This window comes from Hermetia illucens, chromosome 4 (assembly GCF_905115235.1).
Source record: "Hermetia illucens chromosome 4, iHerIll2.2.curated.20191125, whole genome shotgun sequence".
In the NCBI taxonomy this organism is placed as follows: domain Eukaryota; kingdom Metazoa; phylum Arthropoda; class Insecta; order Diptera; family Stratiomyidae; genus Hermetia; species Hermetia illucens.
The window spans coordinates 25,731,261-25,757,124 of NC_051852.1; the positions used below are offsets into that span (position 1 = coordinate 25,731,261).

At 43.8% G+C, this 25,864-nt stretch overlaps 1 protein-coding gene across 1 annotated transcript in view; it reads left to right on the forward strand.

The window, feature by feature from the left end:
* Window positions 1-25,510, forward strand: part of LOC119654768 (esterase E4) — a 61,171-nt gene extending 35,661 nt beyond the window's left edge. Inside the window, exons 2-9 of the mRNA XM_038060309.1 lie at window positions 3,585-3,728; window positions 3,896-4,235; window positions 11,180-11,385; window positions 11,599-11,761; window positions 11,913-12,094; window positions 12,673-12,838; window positions 12,960-13,095; window positions 25,071-25,510. Of these exons, the coding sequence (XP_037916237.1) occupies window positions 3,585-3,728; window positions 3,896-4,235; window positions 11,180-11,385; window positions 11,599-11,761; window positions 11,913-12,094; window positions 12,673-12,838; window positions 12,960-13,095; window positions 25,071-25,278 (1,545 nt within the window). The 3' untranslated portion in view covers window positions 25,279-25,510. The remainder of the gene's footprint in view (window positions 1-3,584; window positions 3,729-3,895; window positions 4,236-11,179; window positions 11,386-11,598; window positions 11,762-11,912; window positions 12,095-12,672; window positions 12,839-12,959; window positions 13,096-25,070) is intronic.
* Window positions 25,511-25,864: the final 354 nt, after the last annotated feature.

The following is a 25,864-nucleotide window of genomic DNA, read 5'->3' on the forward strand; positions in this document are numbered from 1 at the left end:
GTATGGCATACAACACATTTACACTGTTTTATACTCTCGAGGCAAACGGCTCGGAAAGAGTAAATCGTTCACTAATAAGCTGTCATCCATCAGCTGTGCCTTTCGTTGAGTGAAACAGGTCTTGATAAGAACTTCTTCCTATAGCATCGTTTTTGGGCAGAGCATGATCATCAATGGGAGTACCTACGCCTTTTTACGAGGACTGAATGGCTTCCATGATGCGACCTTGGAGGTTTGTTCTCAGGATAAAGTTGCTATTCTGAGAGCAGAGGTTCAGAGGTGTATCTCCCAAGCAAGAGAGACACAGGAAAGGGTTTACAACTTGCGATCCCCAGCTCGTGAATTTCAGGTCGGAGATATCGTGTATAAGCGGCTCTTCAACTTAAGCAGTGCAGCAAAGCGGTGCAATGCCAAACTGGATTGGAAGTTCGTGAAAGTGAAGGTGATCGGTAGAGTCAGAACAATTCAATACGAGTCGAGGGTTGTAACCTGAGCGTCGCTCGCACGAAGGACCTCAAGGCCTAACTCACTGTCTGGAACATTGGCTGCCTTTCCTCGTAGAGCACGCAGATACTCAGCCGCTTACCAGCAGTGATTGTCTCACTGGTCTTCAGCTGTATTTCCTCGAGCGTTTGTTTTTATTTTCCAGGTTTAGCTCGCGTTCTGGTTTTTTTCGTAAGGTCGTCGCGAATTCGACCCGGTGCGGGCCCACGCATCGGTATAGACACGCTAATTTTGTACTAATGACACGTGCTGGATCAAAGCGCTCAAAGGACCCCCCATATTCCTGTGCCTGGTTAGCACAGAGGCGTGCAACAACGTGTCAACCGAGCACAGGCGGACCTTCATGGTCAATTTCGCTAACTTTTTAGATTTCTGGGATAGCTCTGCCATCTATAATAGGTCGGTGTAGGTATTCAGGAGCGATCATAAAGGCATTGTTGGCTACGCCATGTAGTGGAATCGACTCCACTCTCTCAAGATGGCCGACGACTGGGTCACCCCAACAAAAATTTGGCGCAGAAGAGTGGAGAAGGGGTCTGGTGTCTCGGGAAGTCGTGGGGAGAGCTGAAGCCTATTTTAGGTAACCGTGAGCGATTACGCGTAGTTGTGGTTGACGCGCTTTACCCTACCAAGCTGCAAATGGTAACCATAAATATAAAGTCACGATTGAGTCTGTTAATTTTTAGAAGTTCTTGTTGGTTCTGTCATACATTCATCTAATTTTACTATACGTTTTCGAACCTGGGAATTGAGCTTTTAGGAGGTTTCAAGAGGTTTTTCCAGGTTTTGTGTACAAACTGCATCGCAACAGAACTCACCGAGCCTGATCCGGTAAGCCTCTCAGTTATGCCTCAGCAGTTTGTTAACCGGCGAATATATGTGCGCTTCGGGTGGCTTGAAAGGAGATCAGCAAATCGTTACATTAGTAGATCATATACATCAAATTTGCGTTTTAATGCCTTTCAAGGCCAGAGCTGAACAAAAGGTGCCATCCCGCATGCCAGCACGTTTATGGCATTTTAAGTTCAGGAGACGGCCGGATGAATTGTGGACTGTTTAGACGTAACTGACTGGCCTGCCAGTTCGTGTTTGGGAGGCTTTAGGTGGGATCTTCTGAAGGCGCACTCCTTCTGAGAATGTCTCTACTTCCTCACAGGACCTCCTCAACGTTTTGACTGAATGATCTATTAGCTACGATTTGGGTTAGGATTTCTAGCCTTAGTTCGTTGAGTTTAGAACCCTAGCTCCTTCACATAGGACTGTTCCTCCTATAACGTGATAGGGGTATACCATATGTTGGCGTAAAAAAACTTTGTTCCGGGACAAACCACCTTTATTGTAGATTTTGATGCGCTTTCAGAAGAAGAAAAATCGCATCCGTTCGAGGCTGCAAAACAGTTATACCATCCTAAATTTTAGGGTTGCTACGTTGTTGTTATAAAGAATAAATTTCTCGCTCTTCAGAAGATATGGTTTCGTTATAACATAAATCTGGAGAGAATGATACCCTCTTTATCGATACATGTAACTGTCCTTGATGAAGTCTATCAAAATTTTATTTAAAAAACTCAATATCTTTGATTTGAGGTTTCACCGACCCCTAAGCGGGTAGGAGTGAAAATTTGTTGTCTAATTCCGATGGATTGTTAAAAGAAACTTTTCTGCTAGACTAACAATCACCCGAATGGTGGTTGGAAAGTTCGGAATCCTGTTGTGTTTTCTTCCAAAACAATTTTAAAGTTTGCTTTTTCAGCCCCATACCAACCCCTGTATTGGGTGTCAGTTTCTTCCAGCTTGAAGGCTACCGGCTAACTTCTACCTTGGGAAAGTAATTAGAAATCGATTGAAAGCATGAAAGCTCAATTAATTATTTGATTTCGTTTATATATTGTTTTGAAGAGTAACTTTCTTTCAAGGAAGATGCCGGATTGTTTCCAGCCCCGGCTGAAGGGAAGAAGGAAACCTTTGGTCGAAACATCCAAAGTAATTATTGATTTTCCTCTTATTGCCTTTGGTTGGATGATGATGATGTGAATAGGCTTTAAATTTAATGCTCTGCCACTCTCTCATTAGTAGAGATATCTACACTCACCCTTGGAGGCTTTAATTAAGTTTCAAAGGCACGTGGTGAGCCCTTTTGAAATACGCAAATGCTCCTTTCATGGTTGCTCGGGCGTTTCTGCTAATTGAGTTTATTCATTACGAACCCACATTAATAAATACATGCCCATACAATCCTGACCAAATAAACGCAAAATTTACATAATTCCATCCACGCTGAAATCATTTCCAATGGAAACTTTTCAAGGGTGGATCATCGTACAATAGCCCGAGCGCCAATTGTTTACCAAACCGAGAGTCCTGTGCAAACTCAATCCTGGTAATATGTAAACAATCCTTTTCGCCACTTAAACTTTAATATCTTTACTACATGGACGCGGCAGCCATTTAGTGAGTCTATTGAGTGGTAATGACTTGTGGTTGCCTCCATACTAAATTCAAAATGAGTCGATGCCAAAAGCTATTCCGTCGGCCTTTAGCAGACATTTGTATGCATCTCCTGTGTGTTCTTTTCCGGGCGTACAATTGGTGGAGCCGTTAAATACTTTGCTATCTAAATTCAAATTTTTTTTTTCGGTATTTGTGGGACGGCACTTTAAGGGGTGTTAGACTATGAAGCGTATAGTCATGCAGTGCGGGTCGAGCCCATTTGGCAAACAGTTTATTTAGTTTCCGTCCTCTTCGATGAATATTAAAAAGCTCTCGTTCTCTGGGATAACAATAAAATTAAATTGTAAGGATGCTGGGTAGAGGAGGTGGAGGTGATTCAGTTGGAATATGGGCTAGACTAGGATGAGCAAGGCTCTGAATCTTCAATTTTGCAGGGATAATTCCAGTGCAGTCAGCTTGCTTACCCTAGCTCTAAGTTCCCTGAATCCACCTCCTCAATGCTTCTCAGAAACAAGAGCTGAATATTCAAATGATTATCCGAGCTACAATTGCAGGCGTTTTACTTTGTCACCCAAAAGACTAGAACATGAACTTTCAGCTCACACTCCTCTATCCTTTTCTAATTTCAGCCCCCAGTACCAGCTGCTTCATGGACCGGCGAACGACAAGCTGTGCAGGACTCCCCAATTTGCATACAACGTGACCCATTCCGGCGTGATCATACAATTGAAGGTAGCGAGGATTGCCTGTATTTGAACGTCTACACTCCACAAGTAAGTTTATTGGCTTAGTCCTTTCTAAAGTTTTTACGGTGAATAAGGAAATGTGGCCTGAAAGTCTATGGAAAATGTGCTTAAAAAAGGTCGAATATCCATATCTAATTGAAAACGGTATACGAGTATTCCCACGATTTAATGGCTACCCTTTATTGAAATTTCAGAAGCAAGATGTGCTTGGACCATTATCAGTTATGGTATGGTTCCATGGCGGCGGCTGGGAGTGTGGAGCCGGTATCAGCGCATTTTATGGACCTAAATATTTATTGGATCACGACGTTGTATTTGTAAGTGGAAACTTTAGGCTGGGACCACTTGGTTTTCTGAGTACCGAGACTTCGGATTGTCCTGGCAATTTTGGGCTTAAGGATCAGGTAATGGTGCTGAAATGGGTACAGGAAAATATTGCAGCATTCGGTGGAGATCCGAGCAGTGTCACTATTTTTGGTGAGAGTGCTGGAGGTGCAAGTGCCACTTATCATATGATATCGCCTGCAACCAGAGGTGAGTTAGAAAATTGAATATTTAGCATTACATATTATCATCCGTTAAGACACAATTATCCTCATAATCTCCCATAATTGTTTCCATGACGTGCTTTGCAGAATGAGTTATTTGTTGATTAATATCAAGTTATGTACATCGTTTTCTTTCATTAGTCACAGATATCAATCTGCTTTAGTTTTTTGATAAAGCAGTCAATAGGCGGAATCCGATTTTTACGCTTGCCTTATGTCTTTCCATCTTCCAAGCAGTTGGCATGGTTCGTTCTATCCTAGGCACACTCAGAAACCCCTTCGCAGCGCAACTGCTCTCAGTTGCTTCATCGAGGAACCTTGTTTCCTCGGCCACTGAGGCGTCCCAGCTTCGTTCTTCATTAAGCGTTTTGGTTAATACTGGAGCTTCATTTAAGCCACCCCGGGTGTCCAATTCTCCACTCTTGTCTGCTCAACACGGTCCTACGTAGATCATCCTGTTGACATAGCTGCTATAATCCGCTGCCTCCCAGCATCACACGGATAATGGTCCCTGCAACACTGCAAGCTACATCTGCAATCACTCCGAACTTATGGTCTATTTACTCGAACTGCCCCAAGCTGCTTCACGATCAAAGCAACTCTTCATATCCTGATTGGCTTACTCTACCAGGCGGAGAAGCAGCTCATCTCCGTTACCCTTCCGACTGTGAAGCTGACCAAGGATCGCACCTTTGGTCGGGTAATAACGTCATATTGCCGTAACCGTTATTTTGCCGTTCAACTTTCCTTTTTTACCTAGAGGATTTTCATCAAACCTTACCAGAAGCACAAAATATCTGCGCTGCCTGCCTATCTCGTCGAAGCTAGGCTAGATGATAGGATTTTGAATTTCTGTTTTCTTTGAAGGCTGTTCTGACTTTCGGTTTGACAGATACCTTTTGCTATGGCAGGATTTTGGGTAGGGCAACTGGCGAAGGTGTTCTGAGCGCCGTTAAGTCTCATTTCCTTGTGAACCCATTTTGCCTCCTTCTCTTCTCTTAATTATATTCCCGTACATAATTTTTTACTCAACGCAAGCCCGTTTGCATAGTTTCACTATCTGAGGCTTTCTGACCTGTGTGCGAAATCTTCGACAGATTACCTTAAATTTTAACTTTAGCCTCCTCTTCTTTGATTATGGTGAATTTAGCCTCCTATGCTTCTCTGGTCTAACTTAAGTTCTTAACTTTTCACTAACTTCTTCCTTCCTCCTCTTTATGCATCCTCGTCAGTTCAACTTCACCAGAAGTCACTCAGGTCGTCCTTTTGGTCTTGTCCTTCCCAACCTGCCTGCGAGTAGCTTTCCCCAATGTCCAGAGGCACTTTCTTACAAAGCTTCTGGTATCCATCATTTTGCTCTGGAATACGTGAGCCTGGTAATTTCATCTTTGGCAAAGCCAATTTCGTAGACCTGAATTCAACCCTGGTGGCTTATCTTCACTCCCTTAATATACGGCCAATTATTCAATTGTGTTTAGCGAAGTAAGATGGCGGGAGTCCGGAGAGTACACCTCTCCCTTTTGCACTCTGGAAAGCCACGTAGTATCAGACACGAATCCGGTGTCGGATTGTGACTTTTACCACCGATTTCTAACAGACTTCTGACTGCAAGATCCCGGACCAGGTTAAGGAGCAACACAATTGTACAATGCTACTCACCAGCGGAGGCTTCCGATGTAGTGGAGAAGGATGCTTCACGAGCAATTAAATGGAGTTCAGGGAAGGTTTCCTAAAGTTGATATTGTGATCGTGATGGATGATCTGAATGCCAAGGGGTATGACAACACTTTGCGCGGACATGGGATGGGGAAGCACGGTTTTTCCGACCCCAGTGGTGGGAGCTTCATGGATTTCTTCAACTTGTCGCCTAGTCATTGGTAGTACATTTTTCGAGCACAGAGCCTGCCATTAGGTCAGTTGGGTTTTAACTGACCGACGCCGTACCAGTAATTAGATTGACCATTTTTCGCGTGTACCACACAAGTCGTCGGCCGTCGGTCTGAAGGGGCGTTATAAGATCTGGCTGACTGTGGAATCATGAAAGCGGATTGGAAGGTGGAAGGCTATAATGATCGCTGTTAACGACGGTGGGCATGACGCGCTCAAACCTCAAAACCAGCTGAAACCCCGGGAAGTTCAGCATAGTGTACGCCATGACATTGCGCTGGTTAGGGAAGTGGAAAATGTCACAGATCACAATGATGTCGGGAATGTATACCGCATCACGAAAGAGCTTGCATGTGGTGGCAAATCTTTCGATGGTAAAATAGATGGTGGTAAATGTACTCAAATTGAGTAATGCCGCTGGATTTGACGATTTCCCGGCGGAGCTATTTATCGCTGCACCTGCAGTTACTGTTGATTCGCTGCTTCCACTGCACTGCACAAGCGAGACCTTTACCAGAGAGTGAAAGAAGGGAATGGTCGTTAAATTCCCAAAGAAGTGGACCTGTTTTGAGTATGACAATTGGAGGGGTATCTGCGTGCTCCCTGCCATCGCAAAGATAATATCTAAAATAATCCTGGAATGCGTAAAAGAACACCTCGAAAGCTTGATCAACAGAGAACAGATTGGTTTCCCCGCCGGGTCTTCCTGCATTGACCATGTCAACATCCTACGGATCATTTTGGAACAGTGTGCGGAAATTTTGTTTTTGCTTCCCCTGCTCTTCATCGATTTCGACAAAGCTTTCGATAGCGTGAATAGGGAGTGTATTTGGAGTGCGCTATGCAGGAGGGGCATTCCGGGGAAACTAATAACTATTATCAGAGCAAAATATGAAGTCGTTAAATATCAGAAGATTTTGAGGTCCAAAGTGGAGTCCGCCAGGGTTGCATCTTGTCACTGATATTATTTCTTTTTGTTATCGATGGCGTTCTTCATGCTCTTGTCCGGAGGACATGGAGGCATTCAAGGGACTATGACATCTTTTCTCAAACACCTCGACTACGCTGATGACATCTGCTTGCTTTTTTAAAAGGTTATGACCCTTGGTCAAATAGCTTTGGATTTGGAAATAGAGGCGAATACAGTTGGACTGAAGATAAACACCCATAAAACCAATACTGTCAGTCGGACGGGTCATCGTACTGTCCCTATTAGCATTAATGGGCCAAGCATCTAAAGCGTTGATCAATTTGTATATCTAGGAAGCGCGGTTTCTACCGACGGAATTGCTGAATTGGATGTTGCCCGACGGAGTGGCAATGGATAGGTTACACATTGAGGAGAGGCAACAATTGCATTGCAGGCTACGAGTGGGTCGTCCAAGGGCGCTTGGCGCAGAACAGTAGAGGAGTACGAGCGTCTCACCTACGTGTCATCGGAATCGATTTGCTGAAATGTGTTCCAGTTTCCTCTAGGGCCTCTCCACAAGCTTGCATTCTCCTCCATTGTTTTACGTTAACTGTTTCTGAGACAATCTATTCGTCGGCTAATCTGTAGATTCTTCTGTAGATGCTGGTTGGTGGTCCTATTCCACATATTTGTATGATAGTGGACTGCACTAATTTTGAGGAGCAATGGACCCGCAAATTTTAATTTCTCACCACTCGCTGGTGTTGGTGTTGAAATAGTTGTATTTCCAGATTTTGATCAAATTGCGAAAGTTTAGGAATTTCAATGCATCGTGCGACATTAAGCTCGGTGTTGCCTTCGGCCATTGATGCTCTCCCCATTAATTAAAAAAAAAAGAAAGCGATGATCAGTCAGACTGAAAACATTATTTTTGGTGGCATTCATTTTTATTCCGACTCTATTTGCCTCCTATCCAAAGTTCATGACCCAGTGAGATAGCAAACAGAAAAAAGATCGCATCAGCGCGGTCGAGGTGTTCAAGAGGAGACGTCAAAATCCATTACAGTCCTCCACGTCCTCCGGCCAAGATGTCATGAAAATATCACTGATAATGCGAAGAAATAATCTCGACGACAGGATGTAACTCTGGCGGAATTCTCTCCTGCCATTTTCGCACCAAATGTGATAGCTACGTTGTGCAGATCCTGTTCCGAACGGAAGTGTCAAACTTGGACGACTCTCGGCAGACAGTATTGACGCAATTTTACAGCTTCAAGTGGCGTTTTGTTTCTAATCATGAGCTTTGGGAGAAGTATGTGGCCTTCATGAGGGAATATGAGGCATATTTTGCGCGTTGATTGACTTCCAGAGCAGGCTCCTAACTACTACATCCCACACCATGCTGTGCTGCAGAAGTTCCGAGGAGTTTTCAACGCCTCGGCAATTCATTGAATGACATGCAGTGGAACAAACCCATGATTCAGTTTCATCTGCTTCACATCATTCTCCGATCTAGGCAATTTCGAGTGACATTATCCGCAGACATCCAGATAGCATAAGTTTGGATGGCGTCTGAACATCGTAACTATCAGTGAATCGTTTGGAGGAAACACCCGCAACATTCTCTTGAACATTATCGATTGACAATCGTTCGAGTCCATAGAATGCGGTCCGAGTTTCGCAGCAGTGCGCTCTGGACAAAATACAGTGCGTAGCAGATTCTAGCCGAGCTGCAGCCGCACGAGATGCTATCTGGTCGTCATTCTACGCCGACGTTGTCTTATTGACTTTGAATGACGGCTCATGACATCGATCGCATCCTCTCAGCAGCGCATTTCCCAATGTGCAAAAGGAAATCGAAGAAGCCCGCCGTGGTGGAGGCAATTTCGGACGTGCATGGCCTACGATGGGATCCAGCCCCCGACGAGCTTCAGTTCCATCTTCCCCATATTTGGTGCTCCGACTAAGTGCCAAAGTCGTAGGTGAGGTAGGCAGACTTTTTAATCCTGTTGCCTAATGGTGCCAGTAATCGTGCGAAGCAACATTATCATTCAATCCATTTGGACAGCTGATTTGGACTGGGATATACGTCTCCCAAATATTTCGGCGCAGACTTGGCTAACCTTTCGTAATGGCTTGGTTAACCTCAAACGATTTCATATTCCACCATGGTCAGGCATGGCTTCTACACACATATTGGCACTTCACGGTTTCTGATATGCCAGTATTTAGGCCTGTGCCGCAGCCATCTACGCGCATATTTAGGATCAAACAGTTTGCGTTCATGTTACCTTCAGTGCGGAGCGTACAAAGTTAGCATTTCTTAAGGTAGCACAGTAAATCACATTACCACAAGGCGATGTTACGATTCCTAGGTTGGAGTTCACGGCAGCTCTTCTTCTGGCAGCCATGGTAGACAACGTGTGATCAGCGCTATCATTAGCGGACATCCCGTGCACATTTTGGATGGACTCTCAAGTCGTGCTTTACTGGCTTAAGAAAACCCCGATGGAACTGAAACGTATGTGACAAATCGAGTGAGGAAAATGCAGGCCCTCAGTTCCAGAATGAATTGGTGTTACGTAAGATTGCTGATTGTGGGAGCCGAGAACTGTCAGCTGCGGAGCTTCTTGATGATCCTTTTTGGTGGGAAGGACCGATGTGTCTTCGCGTTGTAACTGTCGTCTTCCTAAGCGGACTAGCAACATGCTCAACTGGAGTAAAGGCTTCTTTTTTAACATGACATCGGCAGCTACCAGTCGAGCTTCGACTATTTCTGCTTATTGCGCTGACAACAGGGTCATTTTGTTTCTGGAGCCATTCAGCTACCTTTGGCGTTTATTGGGTACCGTGGCTCGGATACGGCGTTGGACTCCTTCGTGGCAGCATCTTCTTGGCAGCTCTATTGCTAGCGCTCAGGAATTGGACTAGGCAATTAATCTGCTGTTATCTGACTGTTACCTGACCTTCACGATGGAACTGCAATCGCTCTGTGGCTACAAGACAGAACCGAGTTCGAGTCCTTTCCTTTCTCTCAATCCATATCCGGGGGATCAAGGATTGCTACGCCTGGGAGCTCACAATAACAAATTATAGGATCAGTGTTTTTCCATTAGTTTATTCAAGTACGGTATATTGGCTAAATTTGTAGTATATCAGGCGCATATTACTACTTGCCATGGCGGATTGCAACACATGCTACGCGAGCAATGTATATCAAGGCAGTGGAGGAACTACCTTTTAGGGACACTTTGTGCACTGGTCGTGCGCATCGAGGCTTGTCTTAATTTCAGGCCTATCACACTTTTACAAGTTGACCTAAACGACAAATTTGTACTCTGACCAACTATTTACTTAGAAGACCGCTTCATGCCGTGTCAGAACCTATCGTGCCCAATGTTTCTAATCGACTCAAACATTGGCAGTAGCTTCGTCACATTTACAAAGAATTCTGGTGGTGCTAGCACGATGAATAGTTGGTGACACTATAACTTCGCAGCAAATGGCTAAGATAAATCCCTGACCTGCAAGGGGGATGCGTGGTCTTAATTACGGAGGACGGAGATAGGAACCTAGCCCTCCGAATTATCTTCCTTGACAAGCGGACGGCACAAAACTAGATGTCCTGGGCTTTCAACCAGCTTCGAAGGTGTGGGAAATGTTGTCGAGCTTAGACCAGTTTCCAAGGATTGTTGAAGGCATATCTTCCACAGCGCGTCACTTATGGTTGGAAGTATCTTGCACTCATTGTATTAAAGTACTTTCATATGACATCATACTGCGGAGGCACTCACTTATTTAAAGGCTTCATCCCAAACTTGTTTCAAGACGAAAATGCGAATCCTTTTCATCCTAGCAAACACTGTTTTCCCATTGCAACTCATTCCAGTGAATCTGAACAGTGTAAACGTTGGGTCCTTGCTTTTCTCTAGTTTTTGTTTTTCATTCCAATATTGAAACAAAACACTGGCGTTATGATCCTTTATATGATACTGCGTAATTATATGCTCTATAAATTTCTTTAACAACCCAATATGCCGGCAAAGTACACATTTGTATCCTCATATTCCCTATCTGCACTGCGTAATAACCGAAAAAAAAAATTTATGAAAATTCTTCCTTTTTTCTTGCAGGACTATTTCACAAGGCTATAATTCAGTCGGGCACTTATTTCAATCCTTGGGCACAGCCAGCCCACAAGGGAGTACCAGCCAAGCGAGCCAACAAAGTTGGTGAATTGCTTGGCTGTAATACGAAACCCAATGACTGGAAGAACTTGTTGAAGTGTCTACACGGAAAATCCGCTGAGAATATTACGGCCACCGTTTACGATTTCTTTGTAAGTACTCATCTTCCGTTTTGTATCATTTTCCACGGGTTTTTAATTTCCCGGCGTTAAAGTTCGGGGTTTCTATAATAGGCAAAGATTTCTTCTGTGATTTCTTTTGGTTCATTCACTCGAAAGTGGGGAGGGACTAAATTCATCTTTTCAAATGTTAACAATGCGAATAAAAGTGACCGTAATCTTTACATCGTTCATTTCTCCTGACAGGAATGGGATACGGATCCGATGATTCCCTTCCCTCCAGTCGTCGAGCCACCATCATCCAGCGCCTTCCTTTCAGTACATCCTCGCGACGTGGATATCCCGCATTCTATCTCTATCCCGATCATAGTTGGCATCACATCGGATGAAGGCGCTCTGAAATCTGCACGTATGTATCTAGATATAATCTTGGATGAATAGGCCTCTATCTGAGTCCAAACAGTTCATAAAAGTTCACGACCGGTAACAACATTTTAATTTCTCTTTTCATCCACTTCAAAATGGTACCTGCTCCTGGAAACTTGTTATCCGGACAAAAGCCCTACTGAATCTGGGAATTGGAGATGAATTTCGGGAGAAATTCAAAGATGTACTTCCCATTATTCTCTATTATGACCATCATCCGGAAGAAATTCGCGACGAGATAACAAAGAAAATTAATGAGTTTTACTTCAATGAAAAGCATGACTGGTCCAAGGAGAATCATCAGGACTTGACAAATGTAAGATTTCTTGATAGTGGTGCTGATAGGGGTTGGATGCTGGGTGTTTACTACATTGAAAGCGAAATGGGTCCTTAATAATGTAACGAGCCTGTTGTGGGATAGCTTCACAACTCCCTCGGAAGTGAAAACTTTTTAGCAGGAAACGAAAAGATACTTGAAGGAGATACATTTATCTTTTGAAACATTCGTGGCAAGCTTAAAAGCAAAGAGTTTCAAGTTCACTGGGGAAGATTTTAGTAATTATTTTCGTAAACTTACAAAGGAATGAGTTCTCTGAATTATTGAAAAGTTTACGGAAATGAGGAGCTGAATATCCCCAGCTAAACACGTTAAAGATACTTTTAGCGTGAATTATATCTATCTGAACTTGAAGGGCAGATGACCCTCCACGATTTGATTTCGATATCTTAGTTCCGCTCCACCGGACGATAATCTTTATCAGCAGAAGGCTGAATTGTTTGCAACTTCACGAATTTATCGGTTTCCGCCTCCAGCGCTGAGTTGTAGTCACAAACAGCTATCCCACCTATTACTGGTCCTTTGACTTTCACTCACTCACTTTCTTATTTCCTAAGCTCTTTACGGATGCCTGGTTCTGGCACGGCGTCGAGGAGTACTTGATGAAACGATTGAGTGCACCCCGAAAGGCACAGGCAGGATCTACGTACGTATATCTTTTCAACCACAAGGCGCCAGCTAGTTTCACGGAGCTATTCAAGGGTGGATTCGAGGATTATTATGGTAAATAATAGATTAAGAGTAATTTACTTATGGCTCAAGTGCTTGAACGTGTTGCTCAGTTTGGGAGTTGAATCTCGAGTTCGGGCAGGACTTTGATAATTTCTTATCTCTTTTGGAACAGGTGTTTGTCATGCAGAGGAGCTACAGTATTTGTTCCCTTTAGCTGAACAGTTGTTTGTGACAGCACAACCGACGAGACGTGATGCGATGCTTCGAGAAGCGATGGTCCAGATGTGGGTGAATTTCGCACGAATTGGGTAAGTTGAAAGAGAATTTAAATTACTGTTCCCTATTATCCTGGTACAAGGCGGCCTTTGTTGCCCTAAGATGGGGAGCGAAGTAACGAAAGTAACAGGGAAAAAGTGTAAATTTTTAATAGCTTTTCGGGAGTTATGGAAACTGTTAGGGGTGCTCTAGAGGGGGCGTGATACCATCATCAAAAATCAGATTTCTTGGCATAAGATCGATAATTCATTATCTTTCGTGGATGAATCAGATACTTACTGCATATAACCTACCAACAACCAGAGCGCCTGAGGGATGACGTTACGCTGGGACGTTTCTCTGCTCAGCTTTGGTCAACTGCCTACGCGTGAGGACGCGTTGTAAGGTCTTCAATTAGGAAGAGGTAAGGTTGATTGGGTGAAAGCCCTACACGGGTCTTACGCGCGTAAGAGCCTTCCCAGGTTTTAAAAAAATTGACTCCTATGTTCCTCGACCAGAATCTTACTGAGTCTCGTAGTTTTGAAAATAATGCGGGAAGGACGATTTGTCTTGGTGGTGTCAGGCAGTCCTTGTGTAGCTACCAGTATCTGTGCCTATAACAGATGTTGAAGGCCTCTCTGGTCAGCTTCCTGAGGTTGGTAAGATCTGAGATCATCTGAGTACGGTGACGATATCTTTTTGCTGTATTTTGTGCGGCATAGAATTTTAAAGGCGGTTTCGAATACCTTTTCCGGAACCTCGACTCCGTACTCCATCATCACCCCATATCATTGCGAGCCCCGGGGAATTTGCTCTTGATAACTAGATCGAACTTTATCTGGATAAGACCCCTCCTGGGATCTTCCAAAAAAGGACGTATATAGCGAGATTTAGACTGGAAAGGATCCAACTGCGAGCTGATAAGGACCTCTGAGCAGACCCTTTTCAGCTCTTCGCCCTGAAAGTTTTCTAGTTGATTAGAAGGGTGATATTAAGGATCTCCTCCTTTGAATACTGCTAATGTTATACACCGATAGGTATGTGTTATAAGTAAAGTCAGAGAACGGCTTACCTCTTCCGTTGGTTTCCGAGTTGGTCAAAGTGCGTGCTCCACGTTGGTCTTGCTCGCTGCTATGATGGTATCCGGTCTAGGCCTGCTTTAATAAGGAACTGCAGACATCCCGGTTTTGCGCCGAGGTCCACCAATTCGATATCCCTAAAAGCTGTCTGGGGTCGTGACCTACGCCATCGCTCCATCTTAGGCACGGTCTGCCTCGTCTTCTTTTTCTGCCATAGATATTGCCCTTGTAGACTTTCCGGGTGGGATCATCCTCATCCATACGGATTAAGTGACCCGCCCACCGTAACCTATTGAGCCGGATTTTATCCACAACCGGACGGTCATGGTATCGCTCATAGATTTCGTCATTGTGTAGGCTACGGAATCGTCCATCCTCATGTAGGGGGCCAAAAATTCTTCGTAGGATTCTTCTCCCGAACGCGATCAAGAGTTCGCAATTCTTCTTGCTAAGAACCCAAGCCTCCGAGGAATACATGAGGACTGGCAAGATCATTGTCTTGTACAATAAGTGCTTTGACGCTATGGTGCAACTGATGTCCATATTCCAACAGTTTTTCCATCGCTTGCCGCAGAGAAAATCTGATTTGTTTCTGATTTGCCTAGAGTGAAGCCTCTTTGGTATGGGCGTACGGGGCTATCCGGCCTAGCAAGATAGTGGAGAATATTTTATAGATGGTACTCAGCAATGTGATATCTCTATAATTGCTGCATTGTGTGATACCTCCCTTTTTATGTATGAGACAGATAATGCCTCTTTGCCAGTCCTCAGGCATTGATTCGCTGTCCCATGCCTTGAGCATAAGTTGATGAACCACTTGGTGTAACTGGTTGCCTCCATATTTAACCAATTCGGCTGTAATTCCATCGGCTCCTGGTGACTTATGATTTTTAAACCGATGAATTGCACGGACTGTTTCTCCTATATTTGGTGGTGGCAGTATTTATCCGTCGTCTTCAATTGGCGGGACCTACAACTCGCCGATGTTCTGGTTGCTCAGTAGTTCATCAAAATACTCAACTCATCGCTCCAATATGTCCATTCTGTCGGAAATCAGATTTCCCTCTTTGTCTCGGCAGGATGAGCATCGAGGTGTATAAGGCTTCATCCTGCTGACTTGTTGGTAAAACTTCCGCGCCTGGTGCGCTTGCTCCCTGTACTTTTCTAGTTCACAGACTTGTTGGTTCTCCCAGGCTTCCTTTTTTCTGCGCGTGCCCGCATTCTTTGAGAATGCAATATTACTCGGTATGGGGCATTCTTCCGTTCCGTTGCTAGCTTAGATTCATCGTCAAACCAGCCGTTCCGACTCCTTTCGCGGCTGGGGCCAAGTATGTTTGTGGGCGTATCCATGATAACGTTCTTCAGGTGATTGTGAAGATCATTTGTTGATGCTTCATCTCCAGGTCCTCTGTTGACTGCGGTTATTGCAGCATCCATTTCCCTCTTATAGGTGTCGCGGAGGATTGTGTTGTGGATGGCTTCAGTGTTCACTCTCACCTGATTGTCAGAGGGGATTCTAGGTGGTATTGTTATTCGAGCTCGGAGCACCATGCCAACGAGATAGTGATCCGAGTCTATATTGGCCGCCCTATATGTTCTGACATTCATCAAGGCTGAGAGGTGACTTCGTTCGATCAACACGTGGTCAATTTGGTTGAAAGTGGTCCCGTCTGGAGAGGCCCACGTATGTTTGTGGACCGCTTTCCACGCAAACCAGGTACTTCCAACAACCATTTCGTGTGACCCTGCTAATTGAATAATCCGCAGTCCGTTATCATTTGTTTTTTCGTGTAAGCTATGGGAGCCAACGTATCGCCTGAATACGGGCTCCTTCCCTACTTGGCCGTTAAAATCCCCAAGTATGATTTTGATATCATATCTGGGACAGGCTTCGAAGGTTCGTTCTACTGCCTCGTAGAAGGTATCCTTCTCCAACTCTGCAGTCTCCTCTGTAGGGGCGTGAACGTTTATGAGGCTTCATCCTTCTCCGTCTGCAGCTTTTCGTTAAGAAATAGCTCCCAGCGGTCACCACGTGGAGGTGGAGATAGGGTTTGGTAGTAGAGCTGTTGGTGTTGGTTCAGCAGGCATTTCCCAGGTTTTATGCTCCATCGTGGGTACCAATCCACGTTTGGCTCTGGGACCTATACTACACTTTGACCACCATGGATGATGGAAGTCAGATATTTTAATTCTCATGATGTAGCCGATCAGTTGTGAGCCACGTAAGCTGAGGAGGTGTACACGTTTTCTAGTTCCACATCTTCCAGTTTGATCACAGTTTGGTTATTGGGACTCAGTTCTGGATAGTGGAAACATCCTCGTGTTTGCCTTTGCAATGCAGATGTTCGACGAATATCTCTGACCGACTTGCCTCTAGGCCGTGCCACATCTCCGCCGCATCTTCGCTGCTAGAGGAATTACCATCCCCGGCGCCACCTGTAAGTGATTTGAAGCTAGGTCGCTGAAAGTTTTCGCAGTCCATTTTTCGTCGGCTGGCCGTTCACTATTTGCAGAGGTTACTTAGCGTCAAACCTCTGTACACTCTTAGCCGTGCAAAGACGGTTTCTAGTAGCCAGTTTGGGGAGGTCGTTTAATAAATCCTACAATTTTGCATACTTAACCTAATAGAAATTTAAAAAGATGGCAAAAAGGAATTGGGAGGAGTGCACGAATCAATCTCTACAGGACGCTTAGGAGACAAAGCTAGTCACCGATGAAAGGAGGACGGGCGAAGGAAGTGGACGGCGTTATGAAATGATCAACATCGATCCTCAAAATTATATAATAAAAGTTTTAAAATAGGAGACGTGGGTGGTTGGATCCAGCAAAAAATGAGTCTTGTAACGTATTCGCCGAAGGGTCGAATTGGATTCAGAGCTGATGGACCACAGAATGAATATCAAACTGAATCCGGCATTCGCGAAACGAAGAATTGATGCAGAAGCTGAGCTAATCTTTTAATAAAATAGCTATCAATTTTCTCTCTAAGGTGGAACATGTTTATCACAAGGTCAGAAGACAACAATGTAAGGATTTCGACAAAATCATTACAAAGGAGGAAATCCGCGCGGGCGCAGAAAAAACAGTTCAGATTGCCCAGTTTACCAACTGAAGCAGCATTTAAACTGCTGGCGGTTGGTAAGGTGGGACTAGGTTGCGACTTATGCTAATTCTGCGAGTAGGTGACCCCCAAGCGGTGTTACTAGCTTTGTTGAATCTGGTCAGTTAAAAGTAGAACCGAGGAACTGGTTGAAGAGCCTATGGAATTATCTGCACACTCTAGGTCTATGCTTTGTAAGAAAAACGATGGTGTTGAATACTCAACAAATGCCTAAAATTCCCAAGCCCCGTGAACATGATAGTGGAATGTGGCTGATTTAAGGTATGCTCAACTATTGGGTGAGAACATAGTATCCGCACCGATTAACCATATCAGAGAAGGACGTGCTCATAAGTAGCAAACTGAGCTGCAACTGAACCAACAGAGCTTGGCACAAAGATTTATTTGACAAGTGAATCAAGTTCCAGAAAAGTGAATTCCTCATAGTAGGAATATCCAACCTCAATATTTACAGCTCCTTTATTTTCCCTAGTGTGATGATGGGACAACACAAAGAGATTTTGGGCATCTTGGTTTCGATATAAAGAAATGGACATTCCAAATGACAATGTTAATGCTTGGCATGGAATGGAAAATTCAATCTACATATAGCCAGGATCATGTCTGTTTGAGGGTTTCACCAATCTGGACGACACTACGTACGCAGCGAGCACTACGTATATAGGTAGGAAGGAGGTAGATAAGAAACGGTTCACATGATAGAGTGCTGAAATACTGCATCCGAAAGTGAAAGAAGGACACCAGATTTCAGCGAAAAACAGAAATGGTGTAAGGATTTTTGAAACAGTTAGTTAAGTTTAGTGGGGGGAGCCGCAGCTGCAAGCACTCAGACCTTTTTTGGGCCCATTGTACTATTTCCGGAGGTAACCTATCCAATGGCCTCTTGCCTTGGATGTTCCCAGGCTTTGGCGAATCTGAGATCATTCTCCAGAGACATAGAACGCATAGGCTCTTTTACTAAGGTATCTTCGTGTTAGGTCTGAGGAGGCCGAGCAGTTGCAGACGAAGTGCCTGTTTCTTTTTCCTCCTCACATTGGCTGTATATGGCCGAGGCCACCACTGCGAATTTTTTTCCGTGTGGTAGTTTATGGAGCAGTTCCCCGTTAAAAGCCCTTCTAGGGTTTTCATGTCCCACTTCTTATGGGAAAACAAAAAAAAAAAACCGAATTCCTTCACAAAGATTTTCACCTGCCAGAAGAAATTGCAATTTCTCCATTTGGCCGCGTGAAACCCTCCAATTTCCCCCTTCAGAGTAAACTTGACAGTGCCGATTGTCAAAAGCTGTTTCTGGCGCCGCCATTGTGGATGCAGGGCCTTGGCGAGCTAGTCTGTTAGTTTCAGCAGCACCTGATATCACAGGTTTGATATGTCCCAACCACCAACTGGCGTGATATATCCTTGCTGTTTATTGCTGATAACGCTGCCTGACTGCTGGATCAAATTCGAATGGTACTACCCCTCCTCGTGGCCATGAACTGATCATTCTTCTCCTTGGGTGATTATAACGGGGTATGTCTTTTCGAAGACGAATTTGGAAACCAGAGCCACCTGATGTTTGTCAAGAAATTTCTAGATGGGCGTATGGTTGGCCGCCTTTCCACGCGTCGATAGTATCAAGCCTATGGGGAGTAAATTTAGGATAGTTTCGAGTGCACGCACTGTGTCCCCAAACTTGCCGATAATTATTACGGTTAGATTGTCCGTAAATGATTGTACGAAGAGCTTTTCGTCTCTCACGATCCATAAGAGAAGAGAGGGAATTCCTCTCTGTGGGCAACCCTGCCTCAACAGAATTCTGTCCGACCAATATGTGGTTTTTCTCCACTCTGTCGTGTGAAGGATATTCAACTGATAAACAGCGGATCGATTCCATGCAGTGTTGCCACGTTACAAACAGCCGCGAATGAGGCATAATTGAAGACCCCTTCGATGTCCATGAATGTGTCTAAGGTGTATTCTTTATGGGACATCGCCTTCTCAATTTTTACTGTTAGCTCATGGAGTGCTGTCTCCGTGGCGCTTTGCCATTTCATATTGCCTACAGTGAAATAGCAGTTTTCGGAATAAGTTTATGGTGAATGCTGCTCTAAAGACATCTTAAGCATCTTTTTAGAGATGCCCGTTTTCTGAGTCTGCACACGACCCAGCCTATCTTAGCTTTCCCCGCTGCAATCAATTTAATTGCTGCTCCCGGGTAGCTTTGCCATTTGATACTTCAGTGCTATCCACTTCTAATGTAGAGCATAAAAAGCAAGTTAATGCCTCCTATCAAACCCCTTCTGTATTGATGGATATTCCGCCTCCTGGTAATTAACTCTCACAGTTCATTTATATATTACCTAAGTGAAAAGAGCGCTGTTCATGTTTCGTCCTTTTTATGCTCATGCTTTACACCAAACACAAATGCTTCGATGCGGTGATCATCTGCATTCCTTTTTGATTTCTGCGAAATATGTCAACTATCTAAGGGCGGTAGTGAGCTCTTCCTAAAATAATCGGGTCTGTATCCAATTCCTACTCTATTTTAATTTCTAGTAGCTTTAGATGCTACAGTAACCAAGTTTTCGACTACAGAGGTACTACGGTTGCTGGGCGAATTTGAGAAAGACGATTGCAAGCCCGTTTGAAAAACGAGGATGGTTGAGGCACTTTAGGTTGGACGGCGAAGAAACAACTAGACATCTCAACGAGTACAGGGGACTTCAATAATAAAAACTTATTTGATTTGATGGCTTGGTGAAAAGGGGACGCCTCTTGAAGTTTTGTTTGACTATGCGCTCTAAATATTTCTTGCATGCTGTCAGAGGTTAACTCAAAGGGATACAAACTTTTGAGCCAGTGATCCGCAAATTTCGATACCTGGTTTTACTAATGGGATTGTTGTGCTCACTTAGGATAAGGTCGAACCTATTGATTACGACCATTAACTTTCCTAAAAGGGTTAAGATTGGCATTTGACATGTGCATTCCCTCCTTGATGTTGGAATTGAGAGCGTCCAGAATATTTCATTTTTCCAACTCGAGCAGGACTCGGAGTAGGTTTTAGACGGAATACTGATTGCCAGATTCCGGTCTACACTTACGGAGACTTGGGATGCATAGGAGAAGGAGTCTTCCCAGTAGTAACTAGATGCGGCCACGGAAGGCTACTTCAGATCGAACTGGATGACCTAAATGTCAAATTAGGTTCTGATTATACCTTGCTTGGGCATGTTTTAGACCTTTATTGGTCCATTAAATCAACAACGTCTGCTAGCTAGGTTTTCACAGATCATCGGCACATGAACAATCAGTTGCTTTCAGGGTGCATGCCGGTGGACGGGGAGTGGACTAAGAAGAATAACAAAGACATTCCCAAGAAAACCAGCTGGTAAATATTCAACAAAGCAGGCAAGCGCTAAAGAAGAAATACAATCGATCCACACACCAAAGTGGGTTGTACCAAAGGAGAAAACCTCACGGAATATAGTACATAGGATACATAAGTGCCCGCATACCCGCTGTCATGACAGTGCTTGCACTGTTCTGAGAATGAGGCAAGTCGTTTAAGGATGAGGAGGTCGTAGTTATTTTCCTGATGTGTCTTCCGGAATCGTATTCGGGGTTAGTCACTGCGCTCGAAGGACGGGAGGAACCTTACAATCTATTATGGAATTGGGAAGATCATGGACGAGTACCAGAGAAGATCAGAATTTCATGGCTCCATCAGCGGGAGTTCGGAAGTAGCTCTCAAATCAGCAGCTCCAGGAAAACGTAACCAGAAAAGGGTAATTGTAACAAAAGTTCAAGCTTTTCGTCCAGACAACGACGGCAGTCTATACAGACTGAAACTAAAGAATGCTAATGGGTCTGCATTCAAGATGGTTGACACATCGAAATCTCGCAATGATCAAGAAAATGGAGAGCCCAAACCAACGGAAATGTTGGAATCCTTGTAAGGATGAATCAACTTGTGACGGCTGCATCAAAGGGAAAAAAGTAAAGAAATGAGGTGGGGTAAAAGAGAAAGCGAACCAGGGATACTGTTCCATTCAGATTTGTTCGGACTGATGCGGATGAAACCCACCAAACGGAAACAGATACTTTCTGACACTCATCGATGACTATTCATGGTCGTCAAGCTGATTAAATTGAAAATAAAGGTAATCGATGCAATTATAGATTATGCTGCAGCAATGGGAAACAGCTTTGGAGGAAAACCAGTCGCGGCCAGATCTGACAACGGAAAGGAATAGGAACTACAAGTTTTTTTTCGGCGAAAAGGCTGGAGTAGCAATTGATCGTTGCTTCCATGCCACAACAAAGTGGAGTGGGAGAAACAAATAATAGAACGTTGACTGAATCTGCGAAGTGCATGCTTGGACTGGATTTGGAGCAGCACCGGAGAGGTTAAGGATAGTTGATCGGTGAGGATCATCGGAAACTCAATCGACCCCAAGAAGAGTTGCCAAAAATTGAAGAGAAAGAACACGTCGTCAAAGCGGTATCTCAGAAGAGTGCATACCTGAACGGAGATGTGAATGAAATGCAGTTTGAAGAATTTGTTGTATTATGGCAAAAGGTTCAGCTTCTGAGATTACAGAAGAGCCTATACGGTCTGAAGCAGTTAGCAGGAGTTTGGAAGTTGAAAGCAGTAATTGCTTTCGGTGAAGTCGACGATTTGTTGGTAGCCACAACAAGTCCTGAAATTATGAAAGTAATGAGCAAACACCTGAGTAGACACCTCCAAATGGAAGACTTGGGAGAAGTCAGTCACTACCTAGAGATCCAGACCGAAACGAGAGGAACGTTAACATCAGACGTTAAATTTGGTTTGCTGTGTCGATGAGTGGAGAAACCAACTTAAGCTTATTGGAACTGTGGAGGTGTCAGTCTCACTTTCTACGGGGTCGCAGATTTTGCAGGTGACAAGATTGACCGCAAATCGGGAGGCAAATATGCGTTCCTGCACAGTGGAGCAGAGATCACCTGGTACAGTAGGAAACGTCGTTGAACTCAAAGAACTAGTAGAGCATATGATTGTGTAGGTCCTATCATTCTAAAGCAAGAAGGAGTATTTGAAATGAGCGTTTCCAGAATGTTCGTGAAACAATTAAGTATGTTGGGCACGTCCTCGATAGATGGTGCATTGGTCGATAAACTTGCAGCGGGAGCAGTGACCACGGCCTCTTTGTTGCTGGACGTGTTGTCGAAAAATAAGTGCACGTCGGTTATCTAACCTTACACTTGTAATCTTTAAAATAAAAATCTTCTTGCGCATAAAATCGTGCTCTTTGTTAGCCTCATTTACATGAGTTTGTTATTTTTGGTTTTATCTCTAAGCAAACTGGAGGTGCGAGACATAGGTTTATTGGCTTCAGTAACACTTGTCCTTTCAGATGTCGGATCTTCCCACATAGTTGAAGGAAGACCAACACTTCTGGAGCCGCTCGTTCCCACCACATGTTTCGTTGTTTAAAGAAACAAAATTTAACGTCTTGCAGTGACGTTGTTTTCACAGATATAAGGAGTTTTCTTATGAGCTTTAATAGGCAGTATACGGGAAAGCAGTCTGCGGTAACAGTTTTTCCAAAAGTAGTTTGGCGGGGTCAGATTGCTCGGAGGTGTTTTTTTCTGCTCACCTGTGGATAAAGCTCTGTCTGCAGTAAGTTAGGCTGACTGGAGCCTTATGTCGACAATGTTCCCCAATTCAAATTTGATCTGATTTTCCGTCCACCGAAAACTGGCAAGGGCAACTGGTACAAAACCTGAGTCTTAACTTACATTTTGGATTGATTACCTTAAAGTCGTTCTCCGCTCGAGGCACAATAGTTCTCGATCTAACTTTTGTTTCGTGGTTTATTTTCATGAGTGACTTGCAAGGCGTAAGAATACCCAGCTTGAGGGAGGAAGGGGAGGTATAATTTATTAAAAAATGCTGACCCAGGATGTCGTCGTGCACATATTGGTGGCTGTGGCATTAAGTTCAGTGCTATATTAGGGTGTTAATAATAATAATAATAACTGGCACAACAATTCAATTGGATCAGAACCTTGAAGTGTTTTAGAGCACTTAATTCAAGACCGCAACGGTGCACTTCAGGATAGCCTGTAGGAGGCAATGTGGTCAGCATTGCGTTCGCCCGAGATTATCATCCTGATTTAACTCAGGTACTCGTTCACAACTGATTCGACTGGTATCCGACGTCAAATCACGATATAAACATCACTGCCACCAGTGTGATTTGAACTGCGATCTTTGGTACGACAGCCTTGTGCTCTAACCACTCAGCTATCCGGACACATGTTAGGGTGTTACTTTTCAGAATTATTACAGAGGCCCAAACATCGGTGAGTCTCCAAGATCGAGAACAGAGTTATAATGTTGAAACATGTGTGTTCCTAGGTGGTATCAGCAAGAGATAGTAGAGTTTGCAGTCTTGATATTTTTGAAGTGCCTAATTACCCCATTTACGTTTCCCTGGATTAAGAACTTCCTTCAAAAACTCGGCTTTAGAATGGGATCCTAGTGGAATTAAGCTATTAATATTGTCATTGTTTATCAGGACATGGTCAAAATCAACTTTGCAGTATGTTCAACAATTATAGCAAACTTCGTGCGTGTTTTCTGAATTTTCATCGAAAATCTGAAGTGAACTGAGAGGGTTTCAGATTCTTAGCTGAGTTCATTTGGAACAAATGTAGTTGGGGAACGCCTAAATGATCTGTGAATATTGATCGTTCAATTTGGCCCACACCCAAGTGGAACCCAGGATTCGTCATCATGTTCGCCTCTTTATTGTCTAGTTTGGAAGAGTGAATTGGATCCTGGATGGTTAGGCTCTCAAAAAGATATTAAGCATAATTCATCTGTTTCATCCCACTTGGGCCTTGTAAACCTGAATGCTATCGAAACCGTGATGAAACACGATGGGTTAAATCCTGATTTGATACTGTCTTTTAGGCAAAGCGATACTCTCTTTAGGCTCGACCTATGGTGTACCCGTCCTGCATCGGCATCCTATGTCCTGCGTAGGTTTAGGTCTCCTCTATAGGAGTTTCATCAAGTACCCTTATCTTCGACTGTTTACCATTTGTTGTTGCGTATTGGGTGGTTGCGAAAGGCCAATCTGGAAAGTTTTGGAGGGACCTTCTGAGATCTACGGTTGAGGTGAGCAAACCAGCAAACTTAAGTAGTTATCTTTGCCAGAACATACGAGAAAGCTGATTTGGGGAGAACTGTTGACATGCAAGCTCAACTTCGACCGGGATGCCATTGATTATTAGACGGGGATGAGAATTTTTTTTAAAGAAAGCGCTGGGACACTCGATACGTTGTTGCTCTAGTTTTTCATGGGCTCTTTATTTGAGTGCTGGGTGGCTTAATGCTTGACATTTGCAAGAGCTAGAAAATAGTTAGTTCTAAATCCTAGGTGCTATGTTGGGAAGTCCTAACCGATGCTACGGACTCGTTAGGTTGGGCAGCAGTAAGTATTTCAATCAGATCAAATCAAGCACGAAGGCTCTCGTTGTGACTACCCCATTTGGTTCTTTGACATTTCTAAATTAAGTCACCTTTGTATCCGCTCCTACTAATCACAGTTCACTTCGTAATCATTAGTTTTCCAGTTATCGAAACTGTCCAAATTATCCACCCATCGAACTTCAACTGTCTGAAATAAATCCTTCAATAATCGAATTTTCTCTTAGCGCAATGGGAGGCAATTAACCCAAATTAGAGCATATGCCATTGGATTATATTTGACACCATTGCCTAGATTCCCTTCTATTTTTCATTCATCCGCTATTCACATGTCTTTTCCTTAATTTCTGTTTCTTTCTTCCGCAGAAATCCTACGCCAGAAGACAGTGGATTGCCAACATGGAAACCGGCTCTGGGCCATCCGATAACGTATGCTCGTATTGGTAGTAAGGATCCTGATAATTGGGTTGTCCTTCAAAATGAACATGGCCTCCTTGAGGAACGGGCCAACTTCTGGAAAGAAATTAATGCTCATCTTCCGGCAGCCGAAACATCAACAAGAGATGAACTGTAACAATTCAAGTGAAATTGGACCCTCACGCTGTGACAGGACGTCGTAGGTGTGTCTGTGATTAAGGAGATTAATTTTGTTAGGACGGTCGGGATTAGTTTCACTAGCGCAATTTGAGGGTATTGAATGGTAAGAAGTATTCCTTTGGTATCAACAAGCTCAATGTGTTATAAGTAATGATATTTGATATTTTATGTACAAATTTGTTAATAAAGTCGTGTAAGTACGTGGAAAAGCTTCTTTACTTTCCCTAAACTTCTTAGGAAGCACCCCGAGGAATACCCTGAAAATCCTCCTTTCTACCTCAACCATCGGCGAATCCACACTATACGTACCAGGAACCTATTTGAAGTTAATTGATCGCCTAAAATCGAATTACTTTCCGATTTCCCGGTGAAGTGATTAATTTCGGCACGTTCGTCTCCCAACTAGTGGTAGTTTGATCCTGTTCCTGTTATGTGGAGTAGACACGAATCGTCTATGGCCACATAAAATATTTTCGTCGCTATTTGCCGCTACAAATTATCAGTCTATTAAATTAATGACTTTGGGGGTTGAAAAACATTCTGGCGTTAGACGGAGCTAATTT